The sequence below is a fragment of the Zalophus californianus genome, chromosome 2 (assembly GCF_009762305.2).
Source record: "Zalophus californianus isolate mZalCal1 chromosome 2, mZalCal1.pri.v2, whole genome shotgun sequence".
NCBI classification, from domain to species: Eukaryota; Metazoa; Chordata; class Mammalia; order Carnivora; family Otariidae; genus Zalophus; species Zalophus californianus.
Genome location: NC_045596.1, coordinates 54,820,958 through 54,841,042, shown reverse-complemented (window position 1 = coordinate 54,841,042; position 20,085 = coordinate 54,820,958). Strand labels below are relative to the sequence as shown.

The window sequence follows — 20,085 nt, the reverse complement described above, 5'->3', positions numbered from 1 at the left end:
AATAAGTTCAAGTTTGCTAAATAGTTGTCTATGTAGATCTTCTTTTTAAAAATTGCTGAATTTAAAATGCTTATGGATAATTAGGTGAATTTTTTTCTAAAATTTATAGCCTTGTGAACATTCCTTCTCATTTTATAGAAGTCAGAATTCTCTCCAGTGATTCCAAGGGACTAGGGAAGGGAACGGAAGGGAAGGGAAGAGAAGGGAAGGGGAAGGGAAGGGAAGGGAAGAGAAGGGAAGGGGAAGGGAAGGGAAGGGAAGAGAAGGGAAGGGGAAGGGAAGGGAAGGGAAAGGAAGAGAAGGGAAAGGGAAGGGAAGGGGAAGGGAAGAGAAGGGAAAGGGAAGGGAAGGGAAGGGGAAGGGAAGGGAAGAGAAGGGGAGGCGAAGGGAAGGGGAGGGAAGGGGAAGGGAAGGGAAGAGAAGGGAAGGGGAAGGGAAGGGAAGAGAAGGGAAGGGGAAGGGAAGGGAAGAGAAGGGGAAGGGAAGGGAAGAGAAGGGAAGGGGAAGGGAAGGGAAGGGAAGAGAAGGGAAGGGGAAGGGAAGGGAAGGGAAAGGAAGAGAAGGGAAAGGGAAGGGAAGGGGAAGGGAAGAGAAGGGAAAGGGAAGGGAAGGGAAGGGGAAGGGAAGGGAAGAGAAGGGAAGGGGAAGGGAAGGAGAGGGAAGGGGAAGGGAAGGGAAGAGAAGGGAAGGGGAAGGGAAGGGAAGAGAAGGGGAAGGGAAGGGAAGAGAAGGGAAGGGGAAGGGAAGGGAAGGGAGGAAGGAAGGAGGAAAGGATGGAGGGCAAGAGGAACGAAGGAAAGAAAAAGGAAAACAATTAGTTAAAAGAACAAATTAGCTAAGATTGTCAGTGTCTCATAAAAATGTGCTTTTAGTCTTTGATTTTACTCTATGACAACCTTTCATGAAATCATTAAGTGATTCTTTTATGATCCCCAAATATGTCTCTATTTCTGTTTCCTTTCATCATTTAAATACAAAAAAATATAAAGAAAAATGTATGGAATTTACTTGTAGGGAAGAAAAATAATTTTCCCTCTAGCCTTTTGAGTTCTTGACTATAATAATAGACCCCTGTAATAAAAGATGGTTAATAAGAAAAAAAGAAACAGAAGTTTATTAACATGTATACATGGGAAATAACTGGAGGGAAATGAGTAACTCAAAGATGTGGCTTAGAATTTAGCATATAGCATCTTTATCAAAGAACAATAGGGGTGCCTGAGTGGCTCAGTCAGTTAAACGTCTGCCTTTGGCCCAGGTCATGATTCCAGGCTCCTGGGATCGAGCCCCACGTCAGGTTCCCTACTGAGCGGGGAGCCCGCTTCTCCCTTTCTCTCTACCTGATGCTCCCCCTGCTTGTACTCTCTCTCTCTCTCTCACATCATTGCAAATGGCAATGGCAAAATAAATTTCATGTTTTGATGACTGAGTAGTATTCCATTACATATATATATGTATATATATACCACATCTTCTTTATCCATTCATCAGTCAGTGGACATCTGGGCTCTTTCCATAGTTTGGCTGTTGTGGACATTGTTGCTATAAACACTGGAGTGCACATGCCCCTTTGGGTCACTACATTTGTATCTTTGGAGTAAATACCCAGCAGTGCAATTTCTGGGTCACAAGGTAGCTCTATTTTCAACTTTTTAAGGAACCTCCATACTGTTTTCCAGAGTGGCTGGACTAGCCTGCATTCCCACCAACAGTGTCAGAGGGTTCCCCTTTCTCTGCATCCTTACCAACATCTGTCGTTTCCTGACTTGTTAATTTTAGCCATTCTGACTGGTGTGAGGTAATATCTCATTGTGGTTTTGATTTGTATTTCCCTGATGATGAGTGATGTGGAACATTTTTTTCATGTGTCTGTTGGCCATTTGGATGTCTTCTTTGGAGAAATATCTGTTCATGTCTTCTGCCCATTTCTTGATTGGATTATTTGTTCTTTGAGTGTTGAGTTTGATAAGTTCTTTATAGATTTTGGATACTAGCCCTTTATCTGATATATCATTTGCAAATATCTTCTCCCATTCTGTTGGTTCTTTTGGCTTTGTCGACTGTTTTCTTTGCTGTGCAAAAGCTTTTTATCTTGATGAAGTCTCAGTAGTTCATCTTTACCTTTGCTTCCCTTGCCTTTGGTGATGTTTCTAGGAAGAAGTTGCTGTGTCTGAGGTCGAAGATGTTGCTACCTGTGTTCTCCTTTAGGATTTTGATGGATTCCTGTCTCACATTTAGGTCTTTCAACAATTTTGAGTCTATTTTTGTGTGTGGTGTAAGGAAATGGCCCAGTTTCATTCTTCTGCATGTGGCTGTCCAATTTCTCAACACCATTTGTTAAAGAGGCTGTCTGTTTTTCCATCGGATATTCTTTCCTGCTTTGTCGAAGATCAGTTGACCATAGGGTTGAGGGTCCATTTCTGGATTCTCTATTCTGTTCCAGTGATCTATGTGTCTGTTTTTGTGCCAGTACCATACTCTCTTGATGATTACGGCTTTATAATATAGCTTGAAGTCTGGAATTGTGATGCCATCACCCTTGGTTTTCTTTTCTTTTCCAACATTCCTTTGGCTATTCAGGGTCTTTTCTGGTTCTATACAAATTTTAGAATTATTTCTTCCAGGTTTGTGAAAAAAATGATAGTATTTTGATAGGGGTGGCATTGACTGTATAGATTGTTCTAGGTAGCATAGACATTTTAACAATATTTGTTCTTCCATTCCATGAGCAAGGAATGTTTTTTCATTTATTTGTGTCATTTTAATTTCTTTCATGAGTGTTCTATAGTTTTCTGAGTACAGATCCTTTGCTTCTTTGGTTAGGTTTATTCGTAGGTATCTTATGGGCTTGGGTGCAATTGTAAATGGGATCGACTCCTTAATTTCTCTTTCTTTTCTCTCATTGTTAGTGTATAGAAATGCAACTGATTTCTGTGCATTGATTTTACATAGGATGCTTGATTTTTAAAAATATATTGAAATAATTATGGATTTACAGGAGGTTGCAAAGTAATTTACAGGGAAATCTTATGCACTTGCATGCTTCCCCCAGCCTTTGGTAATGTTAACATCTTATACAACTATAGCACAACATCACAACCAAGAAATTGGTGTAAATACAGTCCATAGAGCTTATTCAAATTTCACAGTTACATATGAGCTCATTTGTGTGTGTGTGTGTGTGTGTGCATGTGTGTGTATGTGTAGGTATAGCTCTAGGCTATTTTATCACATATGTAGCCTTGCATACCTACTACCACAGTCAATATATTCAACTGTACCATATCAAGATTCCCCTGTGTTACCTCTTTATAACTACACCCATCTTCTCTACCTATCCCTAGCCTCTGGCAACCACTAATACATTCTCCATCTCTATAATTATGTTGTTTCATGAATGTCATGTAAATCACACATTTTGTATCCTTTTGAAATTGACCTTTTCCACTCAGCATAATTTCCTTGAGGTTTGTCCATGTTGAAGTGTGTACCAATCATTTGTTCTTTTTCATTGCTGAGTAGTATTCCATGGTATTCCACAGTTTGTTTAACCACGTATCCCTTACATTTGGATAGTTTTAAGATTTTGGCTATTACAATGAAGCTGTTATGAACATTCATATATATGTTCCTATGGGAAAATTAGTCTCTATTTCTCTGGGATATGTCTAAGAGTACAATAGCTGGGTTGATAAAACTATTTTGGATTTTGAAAGGAACTACCAAACTACGTTCCAGAGTAACTGTACATTTTTGCATTCCCATCGGCAATGTATGAGAGACCTAGTTTTTCTGCATCTTTGCCAACACTTAGCGTTATCATTATTTTTCAAGGTGGCCTTCCTGATAGGTGTATAGTGATATCTCATTATGGCTTTAATTTTATTTCCTCCAATAGCTAATAACATCAAACATCCTTTTATGTGTTTGCCATCTATACATCCTCTTTGGCAAAGTACCTGTGCAAGTGTTTTCTAATTGAGCTGATTTTTATTTCTTAAATGTTGAATACTGAGAGGTTTTATATATTCTACATACGAGGCCTTTGTCAGATATGTAATTTGCAAATAATTCCTACTAGTCTGAAATTTGCCTTTTCATCCCATAAACAGAGTCTTTCAGATAGGAAAAGTTTAAATTTGATGAGATTCAACCAATTGAACTCTAATTTTTATGGATCTGTTACTGGTAATAAATCTAATTCTTCTCCTAGTACTGGGTCCCTGACAATTATCTCCTATGTTCTTTTATGTAAATTTTATAATTTTACATATTATACTTAGATTTTTTAACATTTAAACTTATTTCTATAAGTTTTATGGTTTCACATTACATTATGTCTTACATTAAAGCCTAAAATCCATTTTGAGCTCATTTTTGTATAAGCTGTGAGGTTTTTTTGTCATTGTTCTTGTTGTTAATATATATTCAATTGCTCCAGCACTGTTTATTGGAAAGGCTGCCTACCTTCCACTGAATTACTTTTGCTCCTTTGTCAAATAGTAATTGGGCATTTTTGTGTGGACCTATTTTTGGGTTCTCCATTCTATTTCATTGATTTATGTGTCCATCCTTCCACCAGCATCATACTCTCTTGATTACTGCTGCTATATAGCAAGCTTAACAATAGGAAGAATGATTCTCCCACTTTATTCTTCTTTATCAAAATTATTTTAAATACTCTAGTTCCTTTCTAAATAAATTTTAGAATAATCTTGTCTATGTCTACAAAAAACAGATTTTGATAGAAATTTTGCTAGATCTATAGATCAATTTGGGGAAAATTGACATCTTTACTATGTTGAGTTTTTTTTTTAGGTAAAATTCACATAACATAAAATTAACCATTAACCATTTTAAAGTGTACAATTTGGTGGCATTTAGTTCACAATGTTTTGCAACCATCACCTCTACCTAGTTTCAAGACATTTTTATGACCCCAAAGGAAATCCTATACCAATTAAAAAGGAAATCCCTTACCAATTAAATAGTCACTCATTCTCCCTTCAGACCCAGCCCCTGACAACCACTAATTAACTTTCTGTCTCTATGGATTTACCTATGCTAGATGTTTCACATAGATGGGACCATATAATACGTGACATTTGTGTCTGGTTTCTTTCACTTAGCATATTATTTTCAGAGTTCATCCATGTTTTATGATGTAGCAATACTTCATTATTTTTATGGCTGAATAATATTTTACTTTATAGATATATTACATTTTGTTTACCTAATCATTAGGTGATGGACATTTGTGCTATTTCCATTGTTTGTCTATTGTGAATAGTACTGCTATAAATATTGGTGTATAGTATTTATTTGATTACTGTTGGATAGATACCTAGGAGTGGAATTGCTGGGCAATAGAGGAACTCTATGTTTAACTTGTTAAGGAACTGTAAACTGTTTTCCACAGTAGCTGTATCATTTTACATTCTCACCAGCAACGGATAAGGGTTCTAATGTCTCCCCGTTCTCATCAACACTTGTTATTTTCCAATTTTTTTTTATTGTGAGTATGATAGGTTGGTGTGGTGGTGTGATAGGTGCCAAATTTTATTGAATACATTTTCTGTGTCAATTGACATAATCATACAACTTTTTTCTGCAGCCTGTTTATATGGTAGATCACCCTAATTGATTTATAAATATCGAGCTATCCTTATATACCTGGAATAAATCCACTTCTTCACTGTATTATTCTTTATATACATTGTTGGATTCAATTGGTTAAAATTTTCTTGAGAATTTTGCATCTAAATTCATGACAGATATTAGTTCATTTTCTTGTTTATCTAGTTTCAATATCAGGATAATACTGGCCATATCAAATGAATTAGGAAATGCTCTCTTTTCTTATAGTTTCTAGAAAGGATTGTGTAAAAGTGGTGTTCTTTGAATGTTTTGCCAAAATCTCCAGTAAAGCCATCTGGGCCCAAAGTTTTGTTTTGTTTTGGTTTGGTTTTTTTTTTAAGCTTTTATTACAAATTCAATTTCTTTAATAGTATGGCTATTCAGGTTATCTATATCATCTTTGCTGAGTTTTGGTAGTTTATGGGTTTCAAGGAATTTGTTCTTCTCTTTAAAATTGTCAAATTTATGAATGTAAACTTGTTCAAAGTATTCCTTACATTTTTTTTCAAGTTTTTGTGTGAACATTCATTTTAAATTCTTCTATGCATATACTCTCAGGTCAGTGTGGTAACCCTATGACTTTTTTTATTAGTTTCAGAGGTAGAATTTAGTATTCATCAGTCACATATAACACCCAGTACTCATTACATCAAGTGCCCTTCTTAATGCCCATCACACAATTATCCCTTTTGCTCCCCTACCTCCCCTCCAGCAACCTTCAGTTTGTTTCCTAGAGTTCAGTGTCTTTTATGGTTTGCCTCCCTCTCAATTTTCATCATATTTTATTTTCCTTACCTTCCCCTATGTTCATCTGTTTTGTTTCTTACATTCCACTTAAATTCTGACTTATTTCGCTTAGCATAATACCCTCTAGTTCCATCCATGTCATTGCAAATGGCAAGATTTCATTCTTTTTGATGGCTAATATACCATTGTATATACACGTTACATCTTTACACAGGCTCTTTTGTGATATCCCCTCAATTAATTCCTGATACTGGTGATTTGTGTCTTCTCTATTTTTATCTTTGTCAATCTTCCAAAATTTATCAATTCTATTGATTTTTTTCTTACAACCAGTGTTTTTGTCTCATTGATTTTTCTATATTATTTTTCTGTTTTTAATTTTGATTGAAATTTTGATCTTCATTGATTTTTTTTCTTCACTATTTCCTTCCTCTTCCTTACTTTAGGCTTACTTTGCTCTTCTTTTTCTGTTTGTTTGTTTGTTTATTTGAATTAGGAACTCAAGAATATTGATTTGAGATCATTTCTCTTTTCTAACATAAGCATTTAGTGCTACAATTTCCCTTTCTGTAATGCTTTATCTGCATCCCATAATACTTGCTATGTTGTACTTTCACATTCACTCAATTCTATGTAATTTTTTTTAATTTTCTTTGGGAATTCTTCTTGGACCCATGTATTATTTAGTAGTCTGTTGTTTAATTCTCAAGTGTTTAGAGATTTTTCTCCTTACCTTTCTGTTATTGATTTCTAATTTGACACCACTATGAACAGAGAACATATTCTGATTTCAATTCTTTTAAATATGACTCAGGATATGGTCTATTTTAATGAATGTTCCATGGGTGTTTATAATATGCTTTCTGTTATTGTTGGGTGGAGTGTTTTATAAATGTCAGTTAGATCTTGTTGATGGTATTCTTTAATTCTATATCCTTACTGACTTTCTGTCTAGTAATTACATCAATTGTTGATATTGGAAGATGTTGAAGTCTCCAGCTATGATTGTGAATTTTTGTCTTCCTTCCTTCAGCTCTCTTAGTTATTGCTTGGTGTATTTCGAAGCTCTTTTATTTGTAAACATACATTTAAAATTGTTACATAGTCTTAGTAGATTGATCCTTTTATCATTATGTAATGTCCCTCTATGTACCCAGTAATTTTCTTTTCTCTGAAGCCCACTTTATCTGATATTAATAGAGCCACTACTGCTTTTTTTTAGATTCATATTTGTAAGATCTTTTTCCATTCTTTTACTTTCAATTTAGAAATTTCAGTGTAAAAAGAAAATAGCTGAGTCATGTTTTCCAAATTACACTCTGCCATTCTCTGTCTTTTAATTGATGTATTTAAACCATTCACATATTAAATATTGACATGTTAGAGCTTAAGTCTTTCATTTTAATATTTGCTTTCTTTTGTGCTGTTTCTTGTCCCTCTGTTCCTTTTTTTCTCCCTCCCTGTGGGTAATATGAACATTTGTTTTAGAGTTCCATTTTGATTTATTTGTAATGTTTTTGAGCTTATCACTATGTATAGCTGTCCTAGTGGCTATGCTAGATATTAACACACACACACATAATATCACAGCCTACTGGTGTCAAGATTATACCACTTCAAATGAAGTGTAGAAACTTTACTTCCATTTTGGTCTCTTTGCCCTCCCCATTTTTTAGATAAATTTTTCTCTCTATATATTTTGCACATCAGATTAATATTTCCTCTCTATATATTCTGCACATCAGATGGTGCTGCATCTTTTGTTTCAACCATAAAATATGTTTAAAGAAACCTATAAGGTGAAAAATAGTCTATTATGTATATTTGTGTTTTTATACATTCTGTCTCTTTCCTTTCTGAAGGTACTAACCTTCTTCTATTATCATTTGCTTTTTGTTTGGAGAGCTTCCTCTAGCCATTATCCAAGAGCAGGTCTTTTAGAAACTAAAATTCTTTTCATTTCCCTTCATCATAGAATACCTTTATTTCTAAATATAGTTTCAATGGATACAGGATTCATGGCTGATAGTTTTTTCTTTCAGAACTTGAAAAGTGCTATGCCACTTCCTTTTGTCCTCCACGGTTTCAGATGAGAAAACTGCTGTTATTTGAATTGGTGTTACTTTATAGGTAATGTATCATTTTTCTGTTTTTGAGAATTTTTTCATTGTGTTTAGTTTTTAGTAACTTAATTATAATGGGTCTTGGTGTGGATTTGAGTTTTTCCTATTTGAGATTTTCTCAGCTTCTTGAATCTATACATCTCTGTCTTTAGCCAAATTTGGGGAGTTTCCAACCATTATTTCCTTGAATACTTTTTCAGTCTCATACTCTTTTTCTTCTCCTTCTGGAACTCTGATAATATTAATGTTAAATCTTTTGTTATTATCCCACAAATCTCAGAGGCTTTGTTAACTTTTATTCGATTTCTTTTCTCTCTGTTCTTCTGAGTAAATGCTATTTAATTTCATTTAAATTTACTGTGAACCTATTCTCCATCTCCACTCTGTTATTAAGACCATCCAACAGGGTTTTATTATTATTATTATTAATTATATTTTTCAGTCCTATAATTTTCCTTTTTTTTGAAGTAGGCTCCATGCCCAGTGTGGAGCGCAAGATGGGGCTTGAATTCACAACCCTGAGATCAAGACCTGAGCTGAGATCAAGAGTTGGAGCTTAACCAACTAAGCCACACAGGCGCCCCTTTATTTGGTTTTTATAACTTCTATTCTTTGCTTAGATTTTCTATTTTTTCACTTGTTTCAAGAGAATTTGTAGTTGACTGCTAAATTATTTTTCTGGCATCTGCTTTAAAATCTACATCAGATACTTCCAACATCTTATTCATCTCAGTATTGGCATCAGTTGGTTGTCTTTTCTCATGTAGATTGTGATTTTCCTGGGTTTTGTGTTGCAAGTAATTTTTGTATTCTAAACATTTCAGTTATTATGTTAGGAGACTCTTGATCCTATTTAATTCTTTTATTTTAGCAGGTAGTCCACTTATTTAGATTTGGAGTGTAGATTCTCACCTACTTTCATTGTTTCAATAACAATTTAGTTTTCAGAGTCCTTGCAGTACTATTCTAGTCTCCTGGAGCTTCCTCTCAACCCTTGCTGCCAGCAACATGTAGGAGTGGAACAAGCTTCTCTAGGCTGCCTTGCATCCCTGGGCCATCCCTTGTGGAGGGTTGCAGTGGGCCTGAACCCATTTATGTCACTGCGTATATAAAGGTTGATGTTGTCCCTGTGGGTGTCATTCTACAAGCTGGTACCCTGGTTAGGAAGTGGGGATTGGGAAGGTCAAGGGCTTGTTGCTGTCACTACTGCTGGCAAAATGGATAGCCAGCCCTGTGTTGTGAAGCAGGAGGTTTGGGATCCTCACTAGGTCTTTGTTGTGCTTCTTCTTTTCCAGTATTTGGATGGAGAGAACAGACTATTCTTAGGATTTTTTTTTGTCTATGCTTATTGATGGTTCCAGACTGTAGGCCTTCCTTGGTCTCCAGTCCAGAATATATGTGAGGTGAACATAAAACTAGGAAACGCACCACATTTTCCTTAAAATACTGTAGTCTCTAGCCATTTTGCCTTCCACCTTCCAGCTTTCAGAGTTCTTTTATTATTATCTGCTAGATAATTTTCAAGGTATTTCGTTGTATTTATTGGAGAAGAGCAGAAAAAAGTGAGTCTACACAATCTTGTTCTAGAACTGGAGCTATTTAACTTTTATCCTGCAGGTGGAACATATCTACTATAATGTTTACATATGAGATATAACATCACCATGGAAGTTCATCAATAGTTTCTGCTGATAGAAATGAGCCCAGGCTAAAGTTATCTGTGAGGTAACCATAATTCCACCCCTCTCACTGATCCATAACCTACAGATGGTGACACTAGACTATAATTGACTTTACAGTGAAATGGTTGTAGGACAAGCTTTTTACCTTGATAAGTATTTAAATCATGTCCTTAATGGTTTTACCTCATATTATTGTGAGGATATAGCAGTGCTTGGTATAGTCCCTGGTATACAGGACTCAGTAAATTATTAGTTATCATTACTGTTCACTATTAATTCAGCAATTATTTTTTGAGAACTTATTTGTGCCAGGAACTAAATTACCTGTCCTCATGGAACATTTTAATTGGAATAAAAAAGATAACGGCCCACTAAACAAGCAAATAAACAAAGTAATATCAAGTAATATGAATTTTCATACAGAGAATAAAGAGTAGGAGGCTACTTTGATTTGTCATGGAAAGCCTCTCTCTGAGGAGAGGATTTTTAAGCTAAGATCTGAATGGCAACAAGGAACCAACCACGAAAATGGTCAAGGGAAGAGCTTTTCTGGCAGAAGGGACAACTAGAATAAAGGCTGTAGGAATACCTTGGCACAGTCAAGGAACAGAAAGGCCAGGGTGGGCACTGAGTAGTGGCTGAAAGCAAAAACAGTTCAACATGACAACAAAGACATAAATAGGGACCATGTCATGCAGATCCAGGTAGGAAGTTTGGGGTTATTATAAAGATCAGGGAAGCCACTAGGGAATTGTTACTATTGGCAAAACCTAATTCTAAGGGATTTATTCTAATAAACATAGTAATAAACATAAGCATAGTTCCTGGCAGATGAACACAATGTTCCTCTTTAGAGTCTGAGTGAAAGATTCATTAATTTGCAAGCTTACCAAAACTCTACACTGGTTTTCTTCTTAACAAAAACATGGATCTGGATTGCTTATTATACTATCTGGCATAAGGAATAATTCATATAATTTTTGGGAATAGTCATTGATCATGCTTTCTTCTGTTTTAGTTTATGATAAAATGACTAACATGTTTTAAGGATTCGTTAGTACACTGGTGGATCTTTATTTCAGTTGGAGCCTCTATGGAGATGTCAGGCATCTAAGATGCTTTGAGTGCTTTTACCATATCACTAATGTATGAAATGAGGACAGAAAGAAATGGTGTTTACCATATAATAATACATACACGAAAGTAGTCCTAGATCCGCTTCTGCTTAACTTGCATTTTAATAAATTGGTATGGCTAAATTAATTAGATGTAGTCATCTTTCATGATAAACAATATCCTTCTCTATGCCAATGGTTTTAAAATCATAAACCAGAATTTTCCTAGAGTCCACAAATAGTCAGAAGAAGGGTTTAATTTATATCCAGGCCTCTCCTTTTTGTAGGATTTTATTTTATTGCCTTTAAATTAAGAAATTCCTGAATAATTCAGTTCATCCTAACCAGAAACATTAATGTCGTGTAGGCATAGTATTTTCAGATTATAATTGTTCCATTGCTGAGCAATCATCTTATTTTTTTCCAGATATGAATGAAACACAAGCAGAGCACATTCTGAACAGCTGTAAGTTTGAGACTATCACTGCAATATTTGCAAATTGAATGCTCAAACTCAAAATACTGCTAGAGTTTCTCTATCCCCATGTTTTCTATTTCCCCAAAGTATATAATATCTCTGAATAGATACATGACTTAACTCTCTATCAGGAGAAAATTACTACTAATAATTGGGAATGTCTATATGAGCTCCTTAGAAATAACTTGTTATTCCTCACAGAAAGTTTCACTGACAACTTCTTTTAACAATTCTTTATCATTTTATCATATTTATTTTTATTTGGCTCACTTTGTTAAAGTAGAAAATTTTGCTTAGAATTAAATGACACCCATTAACTTTAATGCATGAACTTTGACACTTAAGTTATAGTAGGGTAATGGTTATAATATTAGACAAGTATTTTAAGTGTACAAATGGCATTGTTCTGTAATAAATAGTGTACATTTGACACTCAAAATTGTCAAATATCACTGGAATAAATTGCCATACATAAGAAAATGACCTAGAAAGATATGAAAAAAAAAACAAACAAATCTTAAGCTGAAGTTGCTTTAAATGTACCAGGGAGGATATTAAATCATTTATTTTTTTTAAGTTAATCCTTTTTCAGTGTGAATAATCACTATTCCTATTATATAATTTCAATTAACTTTTTAAAGCCAAGGCAAATCTATATATGTTTCCATCTTTAACTATGTGCCAAACAGGCTGACACATGTTTATAACTCTGGTTATAAATAACCATCCTATAGCTATATTGTGAGCATAGCATAATGTCTAAAGAAGTTGCATCTCTGTGTTATACAACTAAAAATAATGTAATGTTGTGTGTCACCTAAAATAAACAAACAAATAAAATATATAAATAACTATCTTATTTCCTCCTGACAGGTTGTGGAAGAGGGAGGGAGTTTCTGTTCATGGAGAGAATTGCTGAGGGTTACCCTGCAAAAAAAGCTGATTGGCCATGGCAAGCCAGCCTGCAAATGGACGGCATCCATTTCTGTGGAGCTTCTTTGATCAGTGAGGAGTGGCTCCTGACTGCCGCTCACTGCTTTGACATGTAAGTCCTCAGTCTGTAACAAAAGGATCACCAATTTCACTTTCTTTTTTCACCTTCAGTTCCTATAATTCTTTTTCATTCTTTTTTTTTAAGATTTATTTATTTATTTATTTGAGAGCAAGAGCATGAACAGGGCGAAGGGCAGACTCCCCACTAAGCAGGAGCCTGACATGGGCTCCATCCCAGACCCCAAGACTCCCAGAACCCCGAGATCATGACCTGAGTCAAAGGCACATGCTTAACTGACTGAGCCAGCCAGGCGCCCCTACCTTTTTCATTCTTTTGTGAGCATCTTAGTATCCCACTGGAACAATTTTGAAGCAGGCTTAGGAACAGATGACAGTTACTAAAGAATAGTAGAAAAGTTAGAGAATCTTCATCTCCAACTGAAAATATATTCTGGAGAATATATTTTCCTAACTTTAAGAACAAGCCAACACTGTCAAAAGTTAAACACACTCAGCAGTTTTCCAATATATCCTAAGATATATTGTAGAATTTTTAAAAAACTCTGCTAATATAGTATCCCAACCCACAAACTTACATCAGATTATCCCACATGAATATCTTTAGTGCTGAACTTTTTTATCTTTTTTGAAGATTTAACATATGGGATATATGGAGATAATAAAGAGATAATAATAACTCTAGTGAAATTCATATAATTTGGGGAAATATTCTGGGTAAAATGTTAACTAAAAAGAAAGGATGAGAAAACAATATATAAGGTGTGGCCCCAGCATGATACCTTTCACTCTCCTTTTCCCGTCCCTCCCTCTCTTTTTCTCCCTCCATAGTTATACAGACATTTATATAACTGAATGCATATGAAAGTATACATGTGTGGATGTGTACATATGCGGGTACATATGTCAAATTTTTATTTATTTATAGTCTCTTCAACAAATCTGTAGTACTTTTATAATCAAAAATAGCAATTACATTTTGTTCCCTTTACAAAATACAAACTCCCTCTCAAGAGAAGTAATTTAAGCTACCTTAAAATGAGGGCATTTGTATCAGCTAGATGAAGCAAAGCAGTCCTGAAGGGAGAAGCCTCAAATAAGGTGGAAGACCCATCAACTATCACCTTAAACCATTTGCCCTTCTACCACCCCTATGTCCCATGCTGATTCAGAGTCCTGGGCAACTTTAGATCAGAAATGAATGAACCATAATCCTTTTAAATCTGTGATTCAGTTACAAAAACCCCAAACTCTGGATGGCTAGTTTCGGAACAACTCTCAGTCCTCCACTGATGAGAAGAAAGATACAATCAATTATCATTCATGAAAACTATGCTGCCCATAAGCATGACGATGACATCGCTGTGGTGAAGCTCTCCACCCCCGTCCTATTTTCCAATGATGTGGGCAGAGTCTGTCTCCCAGATGCTACTTTTGAAGTCTTGCCTCATAGTCCAGTGTTTGTCACTGGATGGGGAGCATTAAAAGCTAATGGTGAGTATCTCAGTGAAAAAAAAAAAAGCTAAGCAAAAAATGCAAACCCATTTTCCATTTGAATGGAGACATAAAATAAGATTCAAAATCACAATATTGAAAATAAGAGATGAAATCAAGATGTCCCATGAAAAATGTCACGAAACAACACATAGAAAAACCTAGATATGGTGACTTATGGAAACTTTGGCTAGAACTATTACACAGCATCTATGTTTAATGCCTTCTTTATGGGCTACTTTGGAAACTAGTTATAACTTTCTTTTCAAAAATTATTCAAACATATTTTTTTTCACATCCCTTCTTTCTGTTGCTGTTTTCATATGCAGAGATTCTGCTATGGCTGCATGAATCTTAAAGTATGTGATTTGTGAACAGTAATAATGATAAACTTCTGTAATGTGTCATTCAACTAAACAAAAACAGCCTTACGCAAACATTTTAAATGGCACACATGATATGCTAAATATCAAATGGGGCCCCTCTGATCCATGTACTTATGGAGCGGTTTTTGAGCCTCAGGATTTATAAAGTTCACAAGTATAACATTTTACTACATTTAATAACACACAATAAACTGCAAAGATAGACCTTTAGATCCTGTTGTGTCTCCAGTTTCTACCTCTCTTAGGTGAAAATTTACATATAGTTCAATCTGCCTCTGAATTTCTGATTCTTGTTCCACACTCTTGTTAAAAAGTGTAGTAGTCTTGTAGTCTTGGGGCATCTGGGTGGCTCAGTCGTTAAGTGTCTGCCTTCGGCTCAGGTCATAATCTCAGTGTCCTGGGATCAAGCCCTGCATCCGGGAGCCTGCTTCTCCCTCTCCCACTCCCCCTGCTTGTGTTCCCTCTCTCGCTGTCTCTCTCTCTGTCGAAAAATAAATAAAATCTTTAAAAAAAAAAAAACAAAAAAAGTTGTAGTCTTATTTATGCACTTCCTCCAAGTATAGCTTTTATCTATTGAGTCTTTGTCACTTCATTTTTATAGAAATTTGCTTCCCTTAAATATGTACTTCAAAATTCTGACATTGGGTCCAGCTTGTTATACCGTCATTATAATCTGAGAATTCTTTTCCTCATCTCTGGGGGTTCTGCCTTGTTTTATAGGGAATGGTGATGAGGACAAAGGAGAATCAAATCCTTTGAGATTAGACAGGCCACTTACTGATTGGAGTAGAAATGGATACCATCTACCACTAGGGCAATATCAGTTACACTTCCTCTAGACCCTAATTAAACTTAACACCACCCACTCCCAGAGTAGTAGAGTGTGAGTGATTTGGGACTTCATCATGAATCATTCAATGCCCAATAGTGTGCAGATTACTAAGCCTTGATCTGTTTACTCTAACAAGATGCATACTTTTCAGGAATAACATTATGAATTTGTAAGACATCAGTCAAAAGTTAAGTATTAAATATTTGATTATGGTTTTCTCTGCACTTTCAAACTGAGACAAGGACTAAAGTTTTCTACTCCTACCTGCCAAAATTTATCCAGTTATGTCTAATCAGAAATCTTGAAACCAGGCAGCTTATAGAATGGAAACTTCTTTTTATTCTGGATAATTTCTTCCTTGAATAGTTGATAATGTAAAATAGCTTATTATATTGTTAAGCACTTGAATTGACTTTTTAAAAGTTGAGATTAAAGAATGTAATTTAAAATTTAAAACCTAGCATCCTAGACCAATTAACATAAAATAAAACATAAATGTAAGCACACAGAAATTATAAGTAGTTGAAATACAGTTGATTAAAAGCCTAGGAATATCTATACATTTTAAATGTCACTTAGAACAAAAGAGATAGTACTGAATACTGCTGAAGCAGCTACACAAATAGTTTAGATTATTCTAAAAATTTGTATAAAGAACAGATGGTGAACAGACTCTCCCTGGGAGTATTTCAAGGAGAATCAGAAATGAAGAGACAATGGTCATATAATAACCCTCTCATGCTTAAAAATGGTGAAGAAATTCACTAGACCTTAGATAACTTTAATGACTGTAAAGGATTTAGGCTTAATTTCTCAGCAAGATGGTCAATCCTAGGTAAGTGAATTTCCTAGTGTTAATATAGAGGATTAGATTTATTTATACTTAGTGACAAAATCCCTAGAAACCTAGATCTTCTCTTATAAAAGCTCTAGCACTCACCAGCCATCATTAACATTGAAGTGCAGCTTTGTACCTGGAGGGTTTTAAATATGTAATCCTGAACTCTACAGTTCACTCCAATAGCTTCCATTGACTGAAATCTGAATATGGAACAAAGCACTATCACAACTGATTACATTAATGATTTTCTAACCCTCACAATAAACATGTGAGATAGGTATCATTTTCTCATTTTACAGTTGAGTAAAATGATGGTTAGTAAGATTAAACAACTTGCACAAGGCTAAATAGCACATAAATTGTGCGGTGTTCAAACTCATATGTGCTAAGCCTTTAGCACAGAATTACCCCAACTAGTTGATCAAACTGACAGCCCTGCCCTCCTTCCTTGTCTCAATTGTCTTTGAACCAGTTGTAAACAGAGCACCCATCTTTATGTGAAGGACTAATATAGTCTTTAAAATAAAAGCTGTTACACTTGGTATTATATGCAACTAATGAATCCATTGAACACTACACTAAAAACTAATGATGTACTATATATTGGCTAACTGAATTTAAATTTAAAAAAAGAAAAAATAAAATAAAAGCTGTTAAATGGTAATGAGGAGAACACATGACTAAAACTGTACAATACACAATGAAATAGTACTTTTCATATAACAAAACAATAAATGGGTGGGTCATTTAAAACGTGATCTATTTCTTTTCTTGGTATTTGTTACTTACCCTGGAATTAGTTTTGGATAGCCATTTAAGATCAAAGTAGACATGGTCTTTCTGATGAAGCAATAGCATTCCATTTATTCAACATTAAAATTACCTTCTAATAGTACAACCTTGTTCTATACTGCTTTTCTTAAAGGATTATCAATTCCCAGTATAGCTTGTGTCCTTTTTAGAGTGATGTGGCAGATTTCCAGGTAAGGTAAGGTGAACTATTAAAAATTATCCAAGGTGGTGAGAAATGCCTTGGGTTTAAATCTAATGTTATTCCCCATTTAGCTATGTGATCATAGCAAGACTCATAACTGGGTAAGCTTTGGTTTTCCCATCTGAAAAAGAGAATATTCATATCTTTGTTGGTTATTGCAAGGATTAAGTAAGATAGTGGAAGTAAATGTGACAAGAATGGTACCTAGCACATAGAAGACATATAAAAAATAGAATTTGAACCTGAGCAGAGTCATAAGCACAGAGTCAACTTCAAGATACATGTTTTATCACTGATCCATCCTTTGTAAGATACAACACTTAACTATTATAAGCAGCAATGTGAAAATTCTTCATCTATTAATTTTTTTTCTTTTTTAGGTCCCTTTCCCAATACTCTGCGACAAGTTGAAGTAGAGATCATAAGTAATGATATATGTAATCAAGTTAATGTATATGGTGGTGCCGTATCATCAGGAATGATATGTGCTGGATTTTTAACGGGAAAACTAGATGCTTGTGAGGTAAGAATAGACTCAAATCCACAAAAATGAATTTGTTGAATAAGGGTGGCCGTACTGACCATAGACCAGTGTCATTTCATATGACTCCATAAAATTAAGTTGTGGAGGAGAGAAGAGAGTGTAAGAAGGGGGAATGGGAGAACTATAAGAAATACTCCTCATTTAACACCCTCATATTATCCAGAACCTTTTGTAAAAAAATGACCATCAGTTGCAAATTAGAACTTTAATTAGAGAAAAAAAACTGGAAGCAGATAGTAGAAACCAAGCCAGAAAGCCACACAATCATTGCTTCAAGTCACAATGATAGCCAATTAGGTATCTAGTCCCTACTAGGCACTATGGAATGAGGTCTTCAGATACCTCCATGGACAACAGAGCATCATCCTACCAGTGCTTAACACTTTGACCTTTAGCAGTATACATTCAGATAGAATTACACTATTAAGAAAAAATATATTTATCTACACTAGTTCATATTAAAGCGTTACCTCACAAATTATATCTAAAAACTAATTAAATATATAGCATTCCCCAAACCATACAAAACTTTAAGTATTAAGCATTTAAGGAGAATACCAGTTTTAAAGTCAAGCCACTTAAAAGGCTAAAATTAAGTAATTAAAATAATAAAGACTTTGACATGGGTCCAACAGTTTAGCAATTCTTAAAGGATTAGGAAGCATTTGAGAATTTGACACATACACCTGCTTTTCCTAAATATGAAGGTGGCACTACTGATATGCCATTGGCTGTTTGTAATGTGATATAATAAACATTCATGCACTTATTCATTCAGGGTTTTTGGTTTTTGGGGTTTTTTTGTTTGTTTTTTGTTTTTTGGTTTTTTTTTTTGTAAATTGCAAGGTAATATGGCAATTATTGAAGGAAATATAAATAAAAAAAAACAACCTACACTGAATGCATATGAATTTACAATCTAATAAAAAAGTCCTCAAGATTCGTACACTTCAAACCAGTTCATGAGGTCTAGGGATTAAATCTTGATTTGGAAATAAAAGCCTGTCTGTAATAAATAATGCACATTTGCCTGGAGTGTCCTTCACATTATATTTCTCATCTTAAACCTATTACTACACAACAATATAACATCCAGGACAGTTTCCTATCAACTGGTGTGAATGGAACAAGATGCAATTCAAATTCAAAGCAAGTGATTATATCTAGCTAACAGGACAGGCTTCATGGAGGTGACATATAGTTGAGCCTTGAGGTCATCAATCATGTAAGAATTGTATGCCTGGACTTAGGTTCAGTTTGTGCTTCCTATTTAGATAGAGCAAAACTAAAAACTACACAAGATAAAACTGAAACTTTAGCTTTATTCACACTGCCTTCCAAATGAAGACATTAACACAGATAAGCAGAAGTAGTAAAATAAAAACAGAGATAATAAGTAATAAACTCTACTGTTACGTTAATACTAATGGGAAGTAAAAATAGAACTCATTTTACATACCTTGATTTAAAATATTAATTTAGTAGGCATTCACATGCTCATTAACTTGCTTTTTTGACTCCCCTTCATTTATTTTATTGACAATGTACATTTCTTCTTCTCCAGGGTGATTCTGGAGGACCTCTGGTTATAGCACGTGATAGAAAAATCTGGTATCTTATTGGAATAGTAAGCTGGGGAATAGACTGTGGAAAAAAAAACAAGCCTGGAATTTACACCAAAGTGACTCGTTATCGGGACTGGATTAAATCTAAAACCAACATCTGATGCAACAATCACCTCTACATGCAAAATGTGAATGTGGTCCCTAACAAATTGTGTTTAGTATGTGTTGCCATGTATATCGTCATTGAGTTCACAATGCAAATAAGCGTGATCTGACAACATTCCTTTTAAACATGAGGAAAGCCAACTTTCTTTTACATCATCTGAAGTGTTTTGCTAACCATGAGCATACAAGATACTGTCAACTCCACAAAGATCTGCGATTGCTGCTAAGTGTCTCTCATCATTTTCTTGCTCATCTTTCTGTTCCTACTACAGACTTCTCATTTTAGAATAATCCCGTTTAATCAGACAAGTACTAACTGGCTAAGCGTTCTCTATTCTTTTCCCTGACAGGGCATGCTGCCTTTCCCTGACTCCACAGTTTTTATCTTCTTCTCTAAATAATCCTCATTAAGAATCTGTAGGCTCACAGTACTAGACAAATCAAGGTAATTCGTTTGAACTAATGCTAATA

General features: G+C 34.9%; 1 protein-coding gene across 1 annotated transcript in view; it reads left to right on the top strand.

Moving 5' to 3' along the window:
• Positions 1-19,610, top strand: part of LOC113925573 (transmembrane protease serine 11G-like) — a 28,203-nt gene extending 8,593 nt beyond the window's left edge. Inside the window, exons 5-9 of the mRNA XM_027600109.1 lie at positions 11,732-11,770; positions 12,656-12,827; positions 14,028-14,287; positions 17,721-17,863; positions 19,449-19,610. Of these exons, the coding sequence (XP_027455910.1) occupies positions 11,732-11,770; positions 12,656-12,827; positions 14,028-14,287; positions 17,721-17,863; positions 19,449-19,610 (776 nt within the window). The remainder of the gene's footprint in view (positions 1-11,731; positions 11,771-12,655; positions 12,828-14,027; positions 14,288-17,720; positions 17,864-19,448) is intronic.
• The last annotated feature ends 475 nt before the right edge of the window (positions 19,611-20,085 follow it).